At 33.9% G+C, this 19204-nt stretch overlaps 2 protein-coding genes across 4 annotated transcripts in view; one reads left to right on the top strand and one right to left on the bottom strand.

The window, feature by feature from the left end:
* LOC100377557 (uncharacterized) overlaps window positions 1-1503 on the top strand; it is a 70471-nt gene extending 68968 nt beyond the window's left edge. For all 3 annotated transcript variants that reach the window (XM_085492296.1, XM_078005316.2, XM_085492301.1), the window contains one exon: window positions 80-1503. In XM_085492296.1, coding sequence (XP_085348422.1) covers window positions 80-222 — 143 coding nt within the window. In that variant the 3' untranslated portion in view covers window positions 223-1503. The remainder of the gene's footprint in view (window positions 1-79) is intronic.
* Window positions 1504-3190: 1687 nt separating this feature from the next.
* On the bottom strand, window positions 3191-19158 carry LOC100378255 (cilia- and flagella-associated protein 61-like). The gene is made up of 26 exons (XM_085492282.1): window positions 19058-19158; window positions 18438-18590; window positions 17799-17949; window positions 17339-17415; window positions 17034-17228; window positions 16687-16819; window positions 16422-16578; window positions 16189-16290; window positions 14190-14279; window positions 14008-14071; window positions 13544-13607; window positions 13232-13416; window positions 13014-13122; window positions 12725-12922; window positions 11803-12087; window positions 11549-11677; window positions 11124-11251; window positions 10699-10884; window positions 9590-9846; window positions 8207-8554; window positions 5250-5379; window positions 4855-5095; window positions 4641-4748; window positions 4298-4492; window positions 4130-4189; window positions 3191-4016 (listed from the first exon to the last, which is right to left on the bottom strand). The coding sequence occupies exons 2-26, from the start codon at window positions 18578-18580 to the stop codon at window positions 3876-3878; spliced, it is 3876 nt and encodes a 1291-aa protein (XP_085348408.1). The 5' UTR covers window positions 18581-18590; window positions 19058-19158; the 3' UTR covers window positions 3191-3875.
* Between the last annotated feature and the right edge of the window lie 46 nt (window positions 19159-19204).

Here is a 19204-nt window from a genome sequence, read left to right as displayed (position 1 = left end):
CAGTATATAATTCAATTGTAAGATTTACTCAAGTTTCATGCCAGCACTTTTATATTGTCTATTCTTGTTCTTGTTGCAGTAAATGTATTTGAAGACATTGACTCTGATACACCAAATTTTGTGGAATCTTTTCAAGAGGAAACTGATCAGCTGGAACAACGATTGGCTGTTTGTAAATCACACGTGATGATGGTTACTTGTTTTGATGTTAATCAACACTAAGTGATGCAACACACACTCAACCAAGAGGGCGCTTTTTGGTGAATGTTGTTGATAGTGCTGTCTAAATGTGAATTATGTATTTGTACATGACTGTATATTGTCGGGATAACTAATTATAAATTGCTTGAATTGGAAACAGACATTGACCATGGCCAGGGTATCTCAAATTATTGTAAGTTTGTCAAGTAAATAATCTTACAAATTTGTATATAACAGTTTTTTTAGTGTTCAGTATCAATTGTGTATAAAAACTTTTCAAAGTCCTGTGTGTGTAAAAACCTATAGCGTTAGCTCTTAACCATATCACAATTATGTTTGTTGTACAGAGACAGTATTACATTACTATTGTAATTATTTTATGTAGATTTTTTTTTTTGGTCAATGATCACTGCCCATGTTATGTTTTATCTTAAAAAAAAAACAATGGCAGACCAAGCTATCAGGGTATTTTTCTGCACAGTTTAAAAACTGTGCCAGTACATGTTTTTTTACTGACCAAAGTACCATGACTTTTTGTAAGTTATTTGTACCTCATATAATAGATGTTGCAATCACAGCATTCTTAGCCATTCAGCATACAGTTAGAGCCAAGTTTTTTTGTATTAACAAGCAACATACCTCATGTGCTAATGGAGGCTTCCACTGAAATTTTAAGTTATTTAAAAAAACAAAAACAATTACAACTTTTTTGATAACTTTTATAAGACCATCATGTACTAATTTTTATAAACAATAGAACCCAACAGCACAAGCTCAGTTTGATACATCAACTTTTATAAGTTCCTGGAATGAGTTTTATACTAAACAAGATGTTTTGTATTTGCAATAACAAATCAATTGGATCTATAATACAGAAGCCACCATTTCTACAAATTTTGTAAGAATTTTCTAACAATTTATGAAATGATAGCCCTCATCTTTCTTGAGTTCTGACTACAAATACAGCATTATTATAATTTCTATACATAATTGTCAGGGTCACCATTGCTTGTAAGAAATATTAGAACAGAGCTTTATTAGAGTTTTAAACTTAATTTGTACATTATTAAATTGAAATGTTTATGTTAATTTTCTTGTTATATAAGTGAGCCAGCCATATGACAATACTATATTTAATATTGTGCAAGCTCTGAATGTTCACGTTCATTATAGCTGCCCACACTGTTTTGTTGGCATTTCAGTCATTTACTGTGTTCTTAACTTGTGCTTGTAGTGAAAGAAAGCACACGTTCCCACTGTTCGTTTTAGAGCACAATTATCTAATAAAGTGGAATTATTATATATGACAGTGATTTTTTTTTTCAATCTATTAATAAAAGCCCTACCTACATTAATGTCATGCTTTCCATACCCTGTACAAAACATGTTCCAGTTCTAGTGAACTGAATCCCAACATTTAAGGTAGCGAGACTATTATTTGTGTTGAAAATTACGATTTTCACATTTATTTATTAATTGATGAAATGCACTATAAACTTTCATCTGATAAAGTCAATGTAACCTAGAATGTCATGTAAGTTGGTTAAAATGTAGATTTTCTGAAGGGAAGCAAGGCAGCCTCAGTAGTGTTTTCCAAAATCAACAACACAGGTTTAATCTGTGTGACTATAAGTTTCAAAGATAAACTCAAGACAAAGCAATGTTAGGATGTGTTATCAGTAGCTATCTGACACACAATTAGTGTTTCCAAACATTTGAGTGGTTTGTCTCCGCCCCTATTTGTTTCACAGATTAGTCATTTGCATATGAATGTGTCAGACACAAGGTCACACAGCCACTAAAAAAATCATTGATTTTGGTGTTTTCATATGCCGAATTTATCCAATTATAGCTATCCCATTCCTTTATTTTTTTGGTTTTCAATAGCCTTACACATTTGGATGTCCCTACACATGTTAAAACAGACCTTGATGGGAAAACAAATTGATTGTGCCGATAAACAAGCTTGAAAATCTTTGCTGTTACTTCATCGACGTTTTCTAGGAGTTTATGTTTTTCAAAATACAAGGTCTTTAACAAAAAATAACGTATACTTATTATAGTCGGATTAACACCAAATTTTCACAGCTTTAAGATGACAGTGAGAGGAACTTGAATGTGTCCAGACAAACTATTTCATCGATTATTTACCGAGTTGTGGTTTGAGTTGGGGGCAATGCGACTAAAACAGTAATTGAAATTCAGCACACTATTTTTTAAAACGCGTTGCTTGAAATAAAACTGACCAGACACATTCAATTTACCAGACTATTGAACAACTAGGAAAAGTGAAAAAAAATACTTCTTATCGCCGGCATAAATGCGTAATTATTTTTTTTACAGAAAAAGTAATTTTTCACTTTTGGTTGAGTAACGTGTCGTAGAATGCAGATACGGGCATGCAAAATACACTTGTGAAAAGCTTGAAGTCTGGCGATTCTAAAAATATATACTTTCCTGGGTCTATTTATAGTCATTTAGTCACAATTAGAAGATGAAAACAAGTATGCAAATAATAGTCCCGCTACCTTAAAATTGACCAAATATGTCAAGTCCATTATATGAAATTTGTACAGGAAGCAGTATCAACAGCATACTTGTCTGTGCACCGAGTTTTGGCATTTAAGATAATTTAATTTGGAAAAGGTGAATTGTTCAAATTCAATATTATTTGACGTTTACTGAGCAACCATTTAATCTGAACATTTTTATGCTTCTCAGATTGATTAGAACACAGAACGAACAAGCTGAAATTGGTTATGCAAATTAGGTAATTTATCTGTATAGTGTATGTGTGTGTATGTACTTGGACAAACTTAGGATATTATGAAAACAATTAAAATGCACTGTATAGCTTAATTAATTAGATTACACAAACAAAATGACCCCCCCCCCAATAATACCACATCCAAGTGAATTGTTAATTATCTCAACCCAAAGATAACTATCTCTTGAGATAGTTGTGTTCTCATAAGGACAAGCTGTCAAATCTGAGAAAGAGGAAACGAGTAAGAATGCTTTATTATTGAGAAGTAAGAACCACAAGACAATACAACCAACAATGACATGTACAGCCTCAAATTCGTATGCTGAATTCATCAGAGAAATTTAAACAATGAAGTGAAAAATGTTTGGAATGTGTGCATGACAATGCAGAACCTGATTCTCATTCATATAACACGATAAAATACATGATATACAGTACAAACATTTATTAACAGATGATACAAAGCATTCCACAATGCTAGTAAAAAAAATGCAATCTTGCTTCAAAGAAGACATGAATAGGATTTGATCATTCTAATACATTTTAGAAAATCCATCAATTGTAATTCTACACAAAATATATAAATACACAATATATCAGAAAATTTAAAGTCTACATGTATATGAATCACTTAACATTTCTTGGGATGGATAAATGTAGCAGTTAAAAGATTACCAGATTCATATCTGACTCAGAAATTTACATTTTCAGTTATACAACTTGATTAACTTCGCATGATACAAAGTCAGGACAGTGAAGAGAAATTACAAATATCCACAAACAATTATTATATAGTTACTCTATGTACAAAATGGTATAATTACATCAGATTAAAGGTTTATGCATACATATGTGAGATGTTGCAAAGGCTAGCCAAGGTTAGTGTCTATGATGTGATGATCACCATTTACACCATTCCGGGTTTGGCGTACATCGGCAGATGGTAGTAATTGTAACTCAAGAAACTCAACAAACGAGTCTCCACTGCTTTCCGGTACGAACCATCTTCAAATTCATCATTCAAGTATTTACGGTCTTTCTTCTCCAACTGAAAGAAAAAAACAAGTGAAATGTTTGAAAATATATAATGAATTTCTCTTATCTTCAAGTAAACTGGAAAGTTGTATATGAAGAGAAACTTATACTGTAGAGTGAAAATACCTGTAAATCCTGCTCTATCAATTGACGTACTTTCTCTTCAAGTGATGGCAAGTCAGCAGCCTAAAAAGGCAAAGATAAAGCCATAGTTGATTAGAGATATGACACACATTGACGAAATAGCTTCTATGTAAACTGAGTTACGGTATCTTCAGTTGTAGCGTTACTTACTGGTCTTTGAATAAGAAGTTCACGAATTTCTTGTCTGAAGTCACCAAATCTATCATGGAACACAGCCAAGCACCATGTTTCTTTGAAAAACTCATAAAAGTCTTTGATCAGACCTTCCTTAAATCGGGACAACATGTTGTTGAGGAATCGTTCATGTAATCCATACAGACATAGGAGGTTACCAGTGTCAATTGGCTGAGGTTGAAAAAGAATAAAAAAAGGTTAATAGTTATAGACTTACCGGTATATACATAGAAATGGGTGAAGTAGTTACTGCAATATAAAAAGTTGAAATAATGATGCACTGAATTGAGCAGGCACATTTGGAATTAATGAGGCATACCTTTTTAGACAAACAAGTGACAGTTTCTAATTGACTGTACTGATTAACATGAATTCTGAAATATTCTGAACCATCCTTGTCTGGATGACCAGTGATCAGTTCCTCACCCTGTAAGCAAAGAAAAACATCATCAATGTTGGTCGGCGATAAATATATTTTCTGACAGTGTTAGAATACAACAAAAAATCCACCTTAATGAGTGAGTAATACTTACATAGTCTTGTTGTGCCATGAGAGCATCCAATGATTGCTTAAGACTAGGTTTACCATAGTCTAGGTAGTAATAATCACCAGGTAGGAACCCACTCTGTACTTTAGCACTACGATACATGGGTATCAGGTTATGAGGTTCCTCTGGTGGAACAATGTCATTTTCTATAGTGGGATCAAACAGTCTCAACATGGTTGATGCTAATAAAAATCCCACCTCCTTGGAATTGAAGTTACTGTGGGTCCTGGAACAAGTTAAAATAATGTATACACGACATGTTATGATGGCAATGAAATGTCTGTTAACATGCAAAGTCATATTAACTTAACAGAAATTATCACTATACTGAAAGTTGAATGATTTAAAATATACAAATTTAAATCTGCTGTTTGTCTTACCACTGATCAGCATGGTATTTACGTTGGAATTTGGTGAGTGGCCCTGCACCTCTGATGGACAGATCGTTAGTATGGAAATTAGCGTCTATCACCAGTTTACCATCATACACAAGACAACTATCATTTATAGCTGCGAATTAAAACAAATGATAAAGATACGATTAGAACTGAGTGGATGAAGCAGTAATTAACCATCCCAGCAAGTGACTAAACAAGCAATCTGTCACCCAAGGTGTCTACATAGCTAATATTAACAAGCAGCCTATCGGCTGAGATAGCTCCGCTGTTAGCAAGGCACATTTCAATTAAAGAACTGAAGACATCATTAGAAAATGAACAATATGAATAGTATCAAAGCAATCGGACTTACAGTTTTTAACAAGAAGTCGAAAATATCACTTTTTACCAAAAATTACAAAAATATTCACCAAAATAAATTAATTAGAGAATTGAAGATATCATCACAAAACGAACAAATCTGAGAGAGGTCCACATGTAGTACCTATATATGTAATATCAAAGCAATCAGACTTACAGTTTTCAACAAGAAGTCGAAAATATCACTTTTACCAAAAATGACAAAAATATTCAACAAAATTAGAGAATTGAAGATATCATCACAAAATGAACAAATCTGAGAGAGGTCCACATGTAGTACCTATATATGTAATATCAAAGCAATCGGACTTGCGGTTTTTAACAAGAAGTCAAAAATATCACTTTTTACCAAAAATGACAAAAATATTCACCAAAATTAGAGAATTGAAGATATCATCACGAAATAAACAAATCTGAGAGAGGTCCACATGTAGTACCTATATATGTAGTATCAAAGCAATTTGCACTTGCGGTTTTTAACAGGAAGTCGAAAATATCAGTTTTTACCAAACATGACAAAAATATTCACCAAAATTAAAGAATTAAAGATATCATTACAAAATTAACAAATCTGAGAGAGGTCCACATGTAGTACCTATAGATGTAATATCAAAGCAATTGCACTTGCGGTTTTTAACAAGAAGTCGAAAATATCAGTTTTTACCAAAAATGACAAAAATATTCACCAAAATTAGAGAATTAAAGATATCAACATGAAATGAACAAACCTAAGAGAGGTCTACCCAAAGTACATATACACCAAGTATCAAAGCATTTAGGCTTGTAGTTTTCAAGAAGAAGTCGAAAAAGTAAAACATTGACATGGACGACGGACGACGACGGAGACGACGGACAATCACTCATATGATAAGCTCCGCTCGACAAAGTCGACAGCGGAGCTAAAAATATCTTCCATACATTTCGTAGAGAAGTCAAAGATTAGCATTTGGACATCTTGTATAATTTAAATCAGAGACCTAACCATGAATTGAACAAGTCATTGTTAATGACATAGTCCCCGTTGGAATTAGGGGAAAAGTTATTCATACCAAAAAATAAAGTTATGGACCAAAAGCATAGTTAGTAATTGATAGTGAATAAATGGCTGGTCTAGTATCAACAGAAATTAGATGTATTAAAATTACTTTTCCAAAATCGAAATATATGGTCAGAAATTAAATTAATTATTCATGCATTTTTTGTATCCAAAATGAATTTTCTTCGTCTGGGGCTCAGGTAAATATATATATATATATAGTAGTATGGTCAAAAAGCAGGCAGTCAACCATCTTTGACCAGATTGTGAAACTAATTGTCAAGGACATGTATTCAAACATGTATAAATTTGAAGAGAAAATAAACATGTCAACAATGACATTTTGAAAAAAAAACAAGATGGCTGCCAGTTGGTCATTTTGGGTTCGAACACAAAACAAATCATCATGGGCATGTATCTCAACATATATAATGTTGTATCAAATTTGAACAAATACCGATAAATCCTGTCTAAGAAAACACATTTTCCAAAAAACAAGATGGATGCCAGTTGGCCATCTTTGATCTGATAATGGAACAAACTGACATGAACATGTTTTCCTATATTTATGATATATGTGAAAAATATGAATGAAAATGGTCTAAAAGCCTTGGAGATATAGTAGTATGGTCAAAAAGAAAGATGGCCACCAGTCGGATATCTTTGATCTGATTATGAACAAATCGTCATCGACATGTATGCTAAAATGTACAATGTATGTAACAAATTTGAACAATCACTGACAAAGCATGCATAAGATACCACATTTTCAAAAGACAAAATGGATTGAACCAGTCTTGGATTGAACCAGTAAACCACTGCATGTGCATATGTTCTGGATAAAGTACTAGACACATGCAACGAATGGAGGCTTATTTTTTGATATATATCTCAGAAATATATGTCTCAATGAAAATAGACTTGCATACCAACAGCAATTGGACATTAATTATCCATATCAACGAAAACAACACAAATATCTGTATTCACCACAGGAGTGAAAATAAATGAACAACTGGATATGCATGAGAATAGGACTTTTGTTTTGTTTCAGCAATAAATTGTTTCCATTACCAACACCACATGATTTTATTTATTGATACAAATTTGTGCTAAACATCCAAGTAAACATAGGTGAATTTCACAGTAAAAAGTTGAAAAGCGAAAGACAACTGAGGTCAGAAAAACATGTTTATTACATGAAAGCTGGATATACGCAGAATACACAAGTTACCAATACTTTGTGAAATTTACGATGTCTCATCTCAGCAACCTCACATTGTTATTTCACATGCTTCATAGGCAGTTGATCCAGAAAACTGACACACTATTCTGTCCCAGGTTCATTAAATTTAATGTTTTAAAGTCTAGCCATTGCAAGTTTGTAGATCTTTTATATATTATATTTATATCGTGGGAGCAAATACTCGTTTTTCTTGTTTATTATCACACCTGAGTGACTAGACAGGTGATTTAGAAACAGTGCCATAAATTACTATTTTATGAGTGTGACCAAGTTGTGATAAATGAGAGCAGTGTTTACCTTTAAATGCTTCATAGTCAACACCTTTCCTATTGTAACACAAGAACACAGAGCATTCTAACTTAATGGGTTTAGTATCAGAGGTAAATGAAGCACAGTGGACTTCATCACCCTCTCCACCCATGCAGTCACTCCACTCAGCCAGGTAGTAACCAGTATGGATCTGTACCCCACTGTGTTTCAATGCATTGGTTATAGCTTTGTCAATTGTAGAATTGTTGAAACACGTTGGTTGGTAGTTCAGCGGTGGTTGCACCATGATGATACGTTCACCAGGTATTCCCATCATCAGTAAGGTTTGAATAGTGGTGTAGACATCCAATGTGTGGCCATATATCAGTACTTTCCCTGTAATCCAAGTCATGGTGTGGTTAATACACATTTGTTAATGTTATACTTGAATAGGTACGCAATGTGCAATAGAAAAATATATACACCTGATAAATCAGAATGATTTAGAAACATTTTCAGCCCATATATTGAACATATACCAATGAACTTTTTTTCTTTCTCATGGATTGACTAATCTAAGGGTGTAATCTCTTGTCTATCTCAGACAAGTACATGTTGTTACATATCAATTAACACACACCGACAAAAGTATTTCTTTATTAAAGTGACTTAACTGTAAGTTGTTAAATTCACATTAATCAAAATTTATCATTCAGATGGGTTAGACCTCAATTGTGCCAAAAGGGAACAGTCCATTATGTTACAGGGAGGACAAATTTACCGCACCCGTCCTACCAGGGTACCAAGCTTTAAAAATCATCTATTTTAGGGAGGTGAGTGCTTAGTAAAGCAACCTCTATAAAAAGTTGTCCAGCTGCCAATTTTTGTTCATCTTGTTTATAAAATAAAATTGCGAAGTGTGTTAATTCATGGTTATTGCAACGTTATTATTGCTTTCAACAAAACTTGAAGTAATATCATTGGCACTGATTTTGACAAAAAATGGCTTGTTTAAAAAACGGTTGATTCACAAAGCGTGGAAGATGTATTTAACACCTGTCACAGCCATCAAGCAATCATTGTCAAAGTCTAGTTTACCCACACAATATTCACAATAGTCACAATAGACACTAGAAATATTCAAAAAAGTATAGTGATTCAATGACCAAGTATCATGGCTTGACAGTCTAATTTTGGAAGGGTACTAAATTGAACGTGACCTGAAATAAAAATCCCCAAAGGGAGGGATGGCATATAGTCTAGGTTGAGTGCTAAGTCATGCACACAAGTATGATGATATTCACACACATGAAAACATAATTATCATAACTAACAGTTTTGCGAGATGTACTCTCTTGCCTTGCGAATTCTCCCAGCTGGGCTCACTTTAAAAAGACGTTTTAATAATATAAAGTGAATGTCAAAATCTACCTTCTGTATCAAGTAAATTTTTGGAGATCCACACTTTAGCCTGGAAAGCATCATATTCGTCATTAATAGTGAACACATTACTGGGTACAACCCCTGTGTAATGCCTATTAGGGTTGTTTGGTACTTCTTCATTGGTCACTAAATCATCAATATTAGCTTCAGTCGGTGCACTTATCTGATACTGTTGACCTGTACATAGAATGAGATGATCATAGGGTACTTTAGCTCCACCGGTGACGACCACATACTTGCTGCTTCTGTACAGATAAATGGAAAAAAGAAAGTGAATGAACAGTGATATTTTAGCAATAGAGCTATATATGACTATATGTATCTGATGTTTAGTGGTGTGTTTAGTACTTTTGAATTCCTGGAGATAGGTTGTCTATTATATTTTCAAAAACTGATCTCATTTGTAGTAGACAGATACCAAGTTCAGGTAAAATAGATGCATGCATGAGCATTCAAGTTCAAGCCATATGGACTATGTGCTACTACCATTATCTTGATTAGCTGGTATGCGTACTGACTTTTCGTGCTGTCCACCTGTTGACCTTTCTACAGATTCCTCAGATATGCAAATAATTAAACAAGGTTAAGCTAAGTATATGCAAAGTAGAAATCCTATCTTGCATTCAAGTTTTTTTGGAGGATGCTAGCTACCACAATATACTCTCAAGATTAAATGTGACACACCAAATAAGAGGATATACTGCTAAGTAACGTTACGATAAAACTTAACACATCATTTGCTGGTGCCATTATATTTCATTCACTTTAGCCATTTCTGAAGACTTTCAGAAAGCGAAGTGTTAAAATTAAACATAACGAACACATTTCAAACACAAGCTTTTTGTATATATCACTGAGAACCAAGTAACTTGTACCACTACTTATCAGAGAATAAAAGTGTGATGTGTTAAGTTTAATTTAATTTAGTTTAGTTTAAATGGTTTTGAAGTTACCAGTAACATACAAATTGTAATATAAACTAAGGACAAAACAATGATTTACATTTATTACACAAAAGGAATTGGAATATAAATTTTGTTTGTATCTTTGATTGACAAACACACTGCAAATGAGAGTATATTACTTGTTACGTGTACCTGTTGATAGCAACCATCTTAGCACAGACAACATTAACCCATGTTCTCAATGATATCTGTGACAATTCATGCTGCATATAACACAGACTGCTGGATAAGAAGTTATCTCTGATGTCATCTGGAGGAAGCTCTCCTGGTAAACCATTTGGTGATATCAAAGTCAGATTATTAAATCTTAGATGTGGACTAAAATCAAGAGAAAAAAAACATTATACAAACGGATCAATACAGCCATGCATACAGCAATGGATTGTGCAGAAATCACAGCTGACTGGATGTTGAGATTGGGAGAAAAAGTAACTCAAACCAGTGACTAAATTTACAGTAATGCAAGCATATAATCCTGTGTCTGTATTTATTTTTAATGAAGATAGGAAAAATGAAAGCAAACTAGGCAATATTTTAAATCAGGCACATATACTCACCAGAAAGTTAATGTTTCTAAAAATGATATACCAACATCTGAGGCTCCAACCACAACAATTCTAGCATTCACTGTCACTTTAGGTTCCAGAGTGAGTTTACGATTGATATGATTCAGTGCATACCTCTCCTACAAACATATAACAAAAGAGATGAGAGAATGAGAGTAGACTCTCCCAAGTTGGGTTTCTAGCACCAGGAGTCAACTCATAAAGTTTACCTCACTTTCATACATTTTTTGGGTTACAGTTCCCTTTATCATAATGAAATTGTAAGTTATTTACCAATATGAAGAAGTTAAAATTACAGATGACAAAAACGACATAAAACACAATTACGGATACTAGTAATATATTTCAATAAAAGGTCCCAACTTTTTATGAACTTTGTTCTTCTGACACTTATTGTTATTGTTTTTGACTCTCACCTCTTCTTTGGACACCCTTTCTGAGGGTGCATTTTCTCCTAGATCTTCCAATGGATAGATGATCTGTCGCCTTGCTCTCACGGGAACCATGAAATTCAAGGCTGACACCAAGGAATGATGCTGAATAGTCTGAAGTAAAAATATAACAATACACATGTAGTATGAATTTACAGACCAATGGTACACAACTTTGCCCAAGTGTCAATTAATGCAGACAAATTTAATGGAGATTTAGCTGTAGTATGTTGGCTTACCTCGTCTGTGGAGTACGGTGGATACACGGGATAGTAGAGACATGAATGATGCGACTGCCTCAGAATCTCCTTCATGAAGTGTTTCGAATAATGTTGAAATATTGGATTCAGTGCAAAGTGGTGTAAATGTCCGTGTTCATGTCTTCTGTGATGGTTAAAGTAGATGAAGTCTTCAATATTGTAATGTGAACGAATGTATTCAATGTCTTCTTCTTGTCTTGTCACGGCCACCCCGACTATCTGTTTTAGGCAGCAGGCAACAAATGCTTGGATTGGTGTGCCATTCTGGAAGAAGGAAACGTGTACCTAAATTTGACTTTTACAACATACATTACAGCATTAAAAGGGGTCAAAATAAAAAAATATAGTTGGACAAAAATGTTTTGGTGTGTTCTATATTATATACATGGAAGAACAATAACCTCATTATTTCTGTCCATCTTATAGGAACAGCGCCACCATAGGTTGGAAAAAAAGCACCACCACAGATGAATAAAAAATTAACTGAATTCTTATGATACATGGGACTACATACATCCACGAACAAATAATTCAGACAATAGTATATTTGAATTACTTGAATTAAAATTGACATGTGTATATACGTTACTGTGTCTATAATCAAAACAGTTTATTTTCTACCTGTAAAGTGAGGTAAATATAAATGTTTGCTGTAATTTTGATGATTAAATGGTATTCATTGCGAAAGTGGCTGACACTCCTTGTCATAACCTCAGAGAAATGGTTACTGCTACAAAATTTCACAATTTCCATTGTCATAAAAAATTGTCCCTTGCGAAAGTGAGTAGTTTACGGTATGAGTTTCCAGAAAATGTTTTATTAAAATGTTCACAATATTTATCGACTAAAATATGTAAAGAGCATTCAGAGATTATAAATATAAATCTTGATATAAACTTACAACATCTCGTCTCGCAATGTTGTACTGCTTGAGATCGGCAATTAAGTTATCGTGATGGTGTAGGCTCTTAATAACATTCTGGATAGAGTCCATGTCACTCGTACACACAGGTCGTACCAAAAAATTTTGAAGTAATCCCGATCTGTTGAATACATACAATTCCTGCGCGAGAGTACTAGGACATCTGGGTGTTACCCTCTAATTGGTGAGAAACAAGGAAAGTTTAGTATGTGGTATTTTTATTTCAGGGATTGAAACAAGATACAAGTAGAAATCACAAACAGCTTACCACAAAACTTTGCAGCATTGGGAATTCGGGAACAAGGTGTGGCATGGTGACAACACAGAAGTCTCTGTCTGGGAAAAGATCAAAAGCCATGGGTAGGAAATCTAGAGACCTGAAACACAAACATTAAGAATATTTTTGTTATTTGTAAGTACGTTAAATACTAAAAGGCTCGTTTGTATGCGATTCTTACATTATGTAAGTTATCCTGCTATACTTGCCTCATTTCATAGCGTTCATCAATACAGAATAGCTGTATACAGAAACAATTACTAGGTCCATTGTAAACTGATTTGAACGTCGTTCTCATTTTTCGATCTGGTAACTGTGGAGTTGGTGTTCTTTCAGGGGCTGGCGGCTCTTCCTCAAATTCTTCCTGTACTGGTGATTTTACTGAGCCAGACACCTATGACATATAAACAGCAAAGGTGACTCAAACAAGATAGACTTTGATAGATAGATCTATTGTGGTTTTTATGACTATACTATTAAAATTAACATCAACAAAACACTGAATATAAGAAATATTTTACCTTGGAAGAAGCACCAGACTTGGCGGACTCTGGGCGACTACCTTCACTTTGTAAGGAACTACAACTGAAGCAAGAAGAGATGGCAGAGAATAAGAAAGTGATGTTTGTAGATTTCACATTTCATTGTATCAAGAGATACTCAATACTTAATAATAACTTAGATTTGGTGGGTCTCATACAAAGGACAAGGGCTGTTGATTTGCATGATTGGGAATTTGCAACTGAGATTACTGCGATACTACAGTGAAAAGTTGTAATCAGTTTTATTAACTGCACAAATGAATGAACATTTCACTATTATTCAATACTTGGATCAAAATCTACCAAAGATTAACAAATGACAATAAAGACACAAAATCATTCTAGCAGTATCACATGCCTTCAACAACTGAGACCTAAGCATCATAAGCATAATTATTGAGTGCTTGGACAAGATGAGATAAAAAAAAAAAACATTCACCCACCTTCCTCCCATTTGTATATCACTAAGTTTTCGTTTGATTTTCACTTCACTTTCACTAGCAGCCTCTGTAAATAACAAAAAAAAACATACTTGTATAAAAAATATGAATGAAAGAAAATGCAAATTATTTTGAATTTGATAATAACACAGTGAACACTGTGAAATATGTATCATGGGTCATACCTCTGGATGCTGGTGGTTGTGACTGTGGTGTGGCTTGCTGTGGTAATGGTGTTCCTTTCACACTTGGTGTTTTGCCAGCACCTCCATCCCCTGTGAATGAAGAAAATAGACAATGTATAGTAAATGATGCAGTACTTATTTTATAGCATGTATACACATACTGTGGGAGTGACATTACTATTTTATCCATAGTACCTATATTAATTAACACTATAAACATGGTGAACAACTATAATAGTAAATATATATTCACAAGACTCGGTACAACATTATAATTAATTACATATAACACAAAGACAATTATTACAGGGGTGTGATTATTTAATAGAACATCCTTGGAAAACAGCCACAAAAGGTGCGCTATTAGTGACAAGTATGGATGTACGGTATAAATAATGAGTGTGGCTTTGGTATTGATATACAAGTCAATCAAATATCAGACATACTGTGACATTCACCAAATAATAAAATGTACTATGTTTTGAGACTTGAACAGTTATAAAAATGTGTTCATTGCACAACTTGGTTCTGAGTTTTGAGTGTGTTAAAACGACCAAAAAATCATACATGTATTTTTTTTCAGTTGAAACTTTTCCTATCTTTTACCTTATAATCATTATAAGACGATATGAGGTGTTAGTGGAGATGTGTGTGAAACTGAGTAAGTGTGCATGTGTGCAGGCATTGAATGTTAACAATTGAAGCTATTTAGGATGCACATGCACACGTGTATAGTAACTGTGTTTTTTATACCGGTAACATTGTTTTGACAACATTGTCACAGCGTGAGCTAGTGATGATGCATGAATGATGCATATTCCGTCAACCACTCCAATGTTGGTTGGAAAAATTGTAAACATATTTCATTCCCATATATGTAGTACAGTGTAAGCTCATTTTGGGTGTAAAAATTATACACTGAATTGTATTAAACTCTGTGATCATTTTGCAGTAGCAATCCAAACACAATATTTAAAACAATCTATGGGCCAAGTGAAATAAGTCTTCTGGTAACCCTTAGTGAAGAACTCAACTCTCTAAAGTTGCACTAGTATTCAGAGATGGTACTTATTAGATTTATTAATGTTTTGGCACATTTATCCGTATATGAAATATTTGATGGAATGATGATGCATGAATTGCAGCACATATGTGGGGAACAATTATAGATTATCTGAAAAACTACAGTCCAAATATCATGAACACATGTGCATCAGAACCTAAATGTTTTACCTGGCGTAATACACATAATTAAAATGCAGCTAACAGGCTGAAATCACAAGTCACCTATACTGACTTTGACCACAAGAATGTGACATCAGTAATGTTTGATATGCTTTATTGAACCTCACCCTAAGTTTAATACCACAAATGAAACTCGCATGATTTCAGACTGTAATCATGCTCAACAAAATAAACAATTATTAATACTTGATGAGAACTATATGTACTTTGAGTTGTTAAATTTTATGATAATAAACTAGGAATTATGTGCTGTGCAATAAGATGACTTTAAAATGTAAATGAATTAATTTATACGTAATAAAATTGGAAGCATTGTCCTGTACCTTCCTCTAACTCATCAAGGTCTTCATCTAGGTGAATGAATGAACATGCATATAAAAAATATGTTTAGCATAAAAACAAGCATAAAAAATATGTTAAATGCACTGCTGCCAAGCCACACAGTGTTAGTATTTGCATGTACTAATAATGGTATCGGTAATCAAAAAACTAGAAGCATGGAGGTAACCTCCATGCTAGAAGAAACCATGTAATCAAAGACATTAGAGACAATTGCCATGCTCCTTCCATTGCCAAACATGCATTAGAACCAGCATAAAATAATATTCCTACTGCAGATGAGATTAAAAGAAAAGTAGTAGCAAATACATGTAGATCATCAAACAAATGTTCAAGTATTTTAGCATTTGGGCTCACTGAAAGAATACCAACATGCAATAAAATATATGCTTGTGACAAGACATGGTATACATACCTTTCCTTGAACCAGCAGAGCCTACCCTGTCAGATTTAGTTGTATCTTGGGTACCTGGTCGGTCTTCGGTAATCACAGCTCCAACTGGAGAGGGAGCAGAGGCTGGAAAGAACAGATTACAACTCTATTATTTTATAGTTTTATCAAATCAATTTATATAATCAATGGTTTAAAATAAAAACAATGATTTAGTTATAGGTTGAAAATATGAAAAACTGTAAATTATGACTCACGTGGTGGTGGTGTTTGTTCCCTCGGGTCTTCCAGTATATCATCTGGATGTGGTTTACGTAAACCATGGAAAGGAGCCAATTCGAAACAGTCGTTTAAAAGCTCTAAGTTGCTCACTTCACCACAGATACTCATGAATCCTATAGCTGTACCATCATTCTATTGAAGGTAAAATAAGTTTGGATCAATATAATTAGATTACTGTAACAGAAATCAAGTCACACAGCTGAGCTCAATACTCATGTAGAGAAGTAAATGGTAACATACCTCTGTAACAAGAGCATGGTTATTATCATCTTGAGCTTCAATCAACTCAGCTAGGAAATAGTCACCATACGTTTTAGATAGCATATCACTCTGTCTGTTAAATATTGGAGTCAGATCATCATGATCCTCAACACTAAAGAACGAGAAATTACATTTGTTATGACCGCAAAGTGAATACAAAATTAATTGTTTGCAAACATTTCATTATGTTGTATAATATCAAAATAATGTAAACAGTTTTATTATTCTACACAAAAACCGATTGATAGAAGACACAAAATAGATGCACAATACAATCAAAATAGACATCAAGTGTAAGACCAACATAGCGCCACCTAGCTACTCACCGTGCTTTTCTCACAAACAGCACAGGGCAGTGATCATGACGGTAACATACAAAGATTGCGCATTTTTCTAAGGTGCCAGCATTGCTCTTCTTATCCAGTGGTTTGAAAATATCAGACAAAGAGGATTCTGGGTAGACACCCTGTGGTACAACTAGATATATAAAGTGGAGGTCTGGTACAGCATTGAAAGCAGTTCTGAAAACAATCCAGGTTTATTACAGAATTAAATCTAGTGACATAATTAACAAAACAAAATTCTAATAAGCTAAAAGAAAAACCATGCATTTTGTACAAACCATCCTTACCTGATGATTTCTCTTGCGCTTCCACGTGAGAATTCCTGCTTAGAGACAAAGTAGTGCATAAAGGCACTATTCAGTGGCTAGAAAAAAGAATACAAATTATTTATTAACTTGTTGAAGACACACTTCCCAAGTGAATTGATTTGCACATGTATATGCATGTAATGTTTGTAACAATTAATAATGTAGTAGTAGTAGTATATGTATTGCACATTTTGGTTTATCAATAATCATATCATTTAGTTAATGTTCTTCCCTAGAATTTATCACGTTATGGAAGATATATACTCATCATTTTTAATAAAGTTGGGGATGTGAAAAAGAATAACACCCAATGCTACTATGATTACAGTATTGATTCAATGGCCCAAAAACAAAAGACTGGACCTAAATCAACCCAGCTTAAAGGCAAATACCATTTATCTACAAATACAAAAGAATGGCCATGCTGGGATATACTTACAGTACTATCCTCACAGTCATAGTACTGGTTCATCCACTGCTCCCATTTAGCTGGATCCACATCTGTCACATTTGGGAAGTCAAAGAAAGCGGCATGTGCCAAGACTTCATCATGGTCATTGTGCAAGGTTACAGCAAGAACCGCCTTCTCACTACAGGAATATTTGAGTCAATAATTAGCGTATGGTACTCGGAATGACTGGGCTCTCTCTGCATTTTTGCTCATTGCATATACCAGTAGTACTAATTCAATTTGAGTTATTTAGTTAATCTTAAAAATATAACTCAATTTACAATATTTATTACTGAAAGAGGAAGCATAGATCTGATTAAATTATTATAGAACTTTTGATCGATATTTGCGATGACACCATTTTGATTATTGTTTCATAGATAATGCAAAGTGAGAAAGGTCATTCAAGGCATTTACACCTCCAGAAATGTGATTCTAGTAAATCTATAAACTTGCTTGCTCGCAATAAGCTGTGGCGTTCTATCAGTTATTTGTGTAAGCCTCCAGTTTGCTGGTGGTGAGAAAGCCTTGCTCGCAGTTTAGCAAGTATGCGTGAAGTGTGGTGCGACATGAAGTCATTCTTTCAAGGAACTCAGGTTCAATTTTATTCACCAAAATACCACTTACATGAGGTGTACAACGTTGACAAGTCCAAATAGCTGTTCTGTAGCATGTGAAACCAATCTTAGAATATTTGGTGCATCCAATGATTCAGTCCTCCTTGCATTGATAACCTCAGCAGGGCCATCTGACGAAACTAGGGTCGTCATATTTACTTTGCTGTGAAGAAAGAAAACAAATGAGTTAAATATAAATATAATATTTATATTATAGGAGCTCACCCTTTTTCTATCAACTGTGTACAGAGAAAGCAAATTTGAGGACATGATATCTGAAATTAAAAACTGGCAAACAACAACCATACAAGAAGAAATATTCATAAACAAAAATAATAAAAGGTTTTGGTATATTTTAACTTGCTTCCTGCTCCGTATTACTGCCTTGTGTAAATATAAAAGATGCAACCTTCGAATCATTTGATGCGAAATGAAAAAAAAATGGTGACCAGAAATTTGACCATTCTAAGAGTCACCTTAAAATTAGTCAATCAATTCATGTGTTATGAACTGTTATGATACTGTTCAGCCGCGGATACTTCGGTGTTTAACGTGTAGTACATTTTTATTCATGTAAGGGTAACAGGCTGGAAAAAGCAATATATGAACAATCAAATACGATATATTTACCTGTGTAGAACGATGTACAGTAAATTGTTACACTATAAGCCGAGTTAATAACTTTTTTCGCAAGCTCGAGCTCATCAAAACACACCCGCCATGTTGGAGGCTCTTCTATGGCAACGGCAACCTTGTTCAAGACAGTATTTGACATGT

This window comes from Saccoglossus kowalevskii, chromosome 2 (assembly GCF_978046115.1).
Source record: "Saccoglossus kowalevskii chromosome 2, keSacKowa6.1, whole genome shotgun sequence".
NCBI lineage: Eukaryota > Metazoa > Hemichordata > Enteropneusta > Harrimaniidae > Saccoglossus > Saccoglossus kowalevskii.
Note: the sequence above shows the minus strand (reverse complement) of the source record. Positions and strands in the feature narration are given on the sequence as shown.

What these genes read in the sequence shown, in the direction of transcription:
- LOC100378255 (XM_085492282.1), bottom strand. Translation starts at nt 18,580, where the DNA reads ATGACGACCCTAGTTTCGTCAGATGGCCCTGCTGAGGTTATCAATGCA. An exon ending in ACCATGCTCTTGTTACAGAG is followed by an intron (nt 16,579 to 16,686) that starts GTATGTTACCAT and finishes TACCTTCAATAG; the next exon opens with AATGATGGTACAGCTATAGG. An exon ending in ACATTGCGAGACGAGATGTT is followed by an intron (nt 12,088 to 12,724) that starts GTAAGTTTATAT and finishes TCCTTCTTCCAG; the next exon opens with AATGGCACACCAATCCAAGC.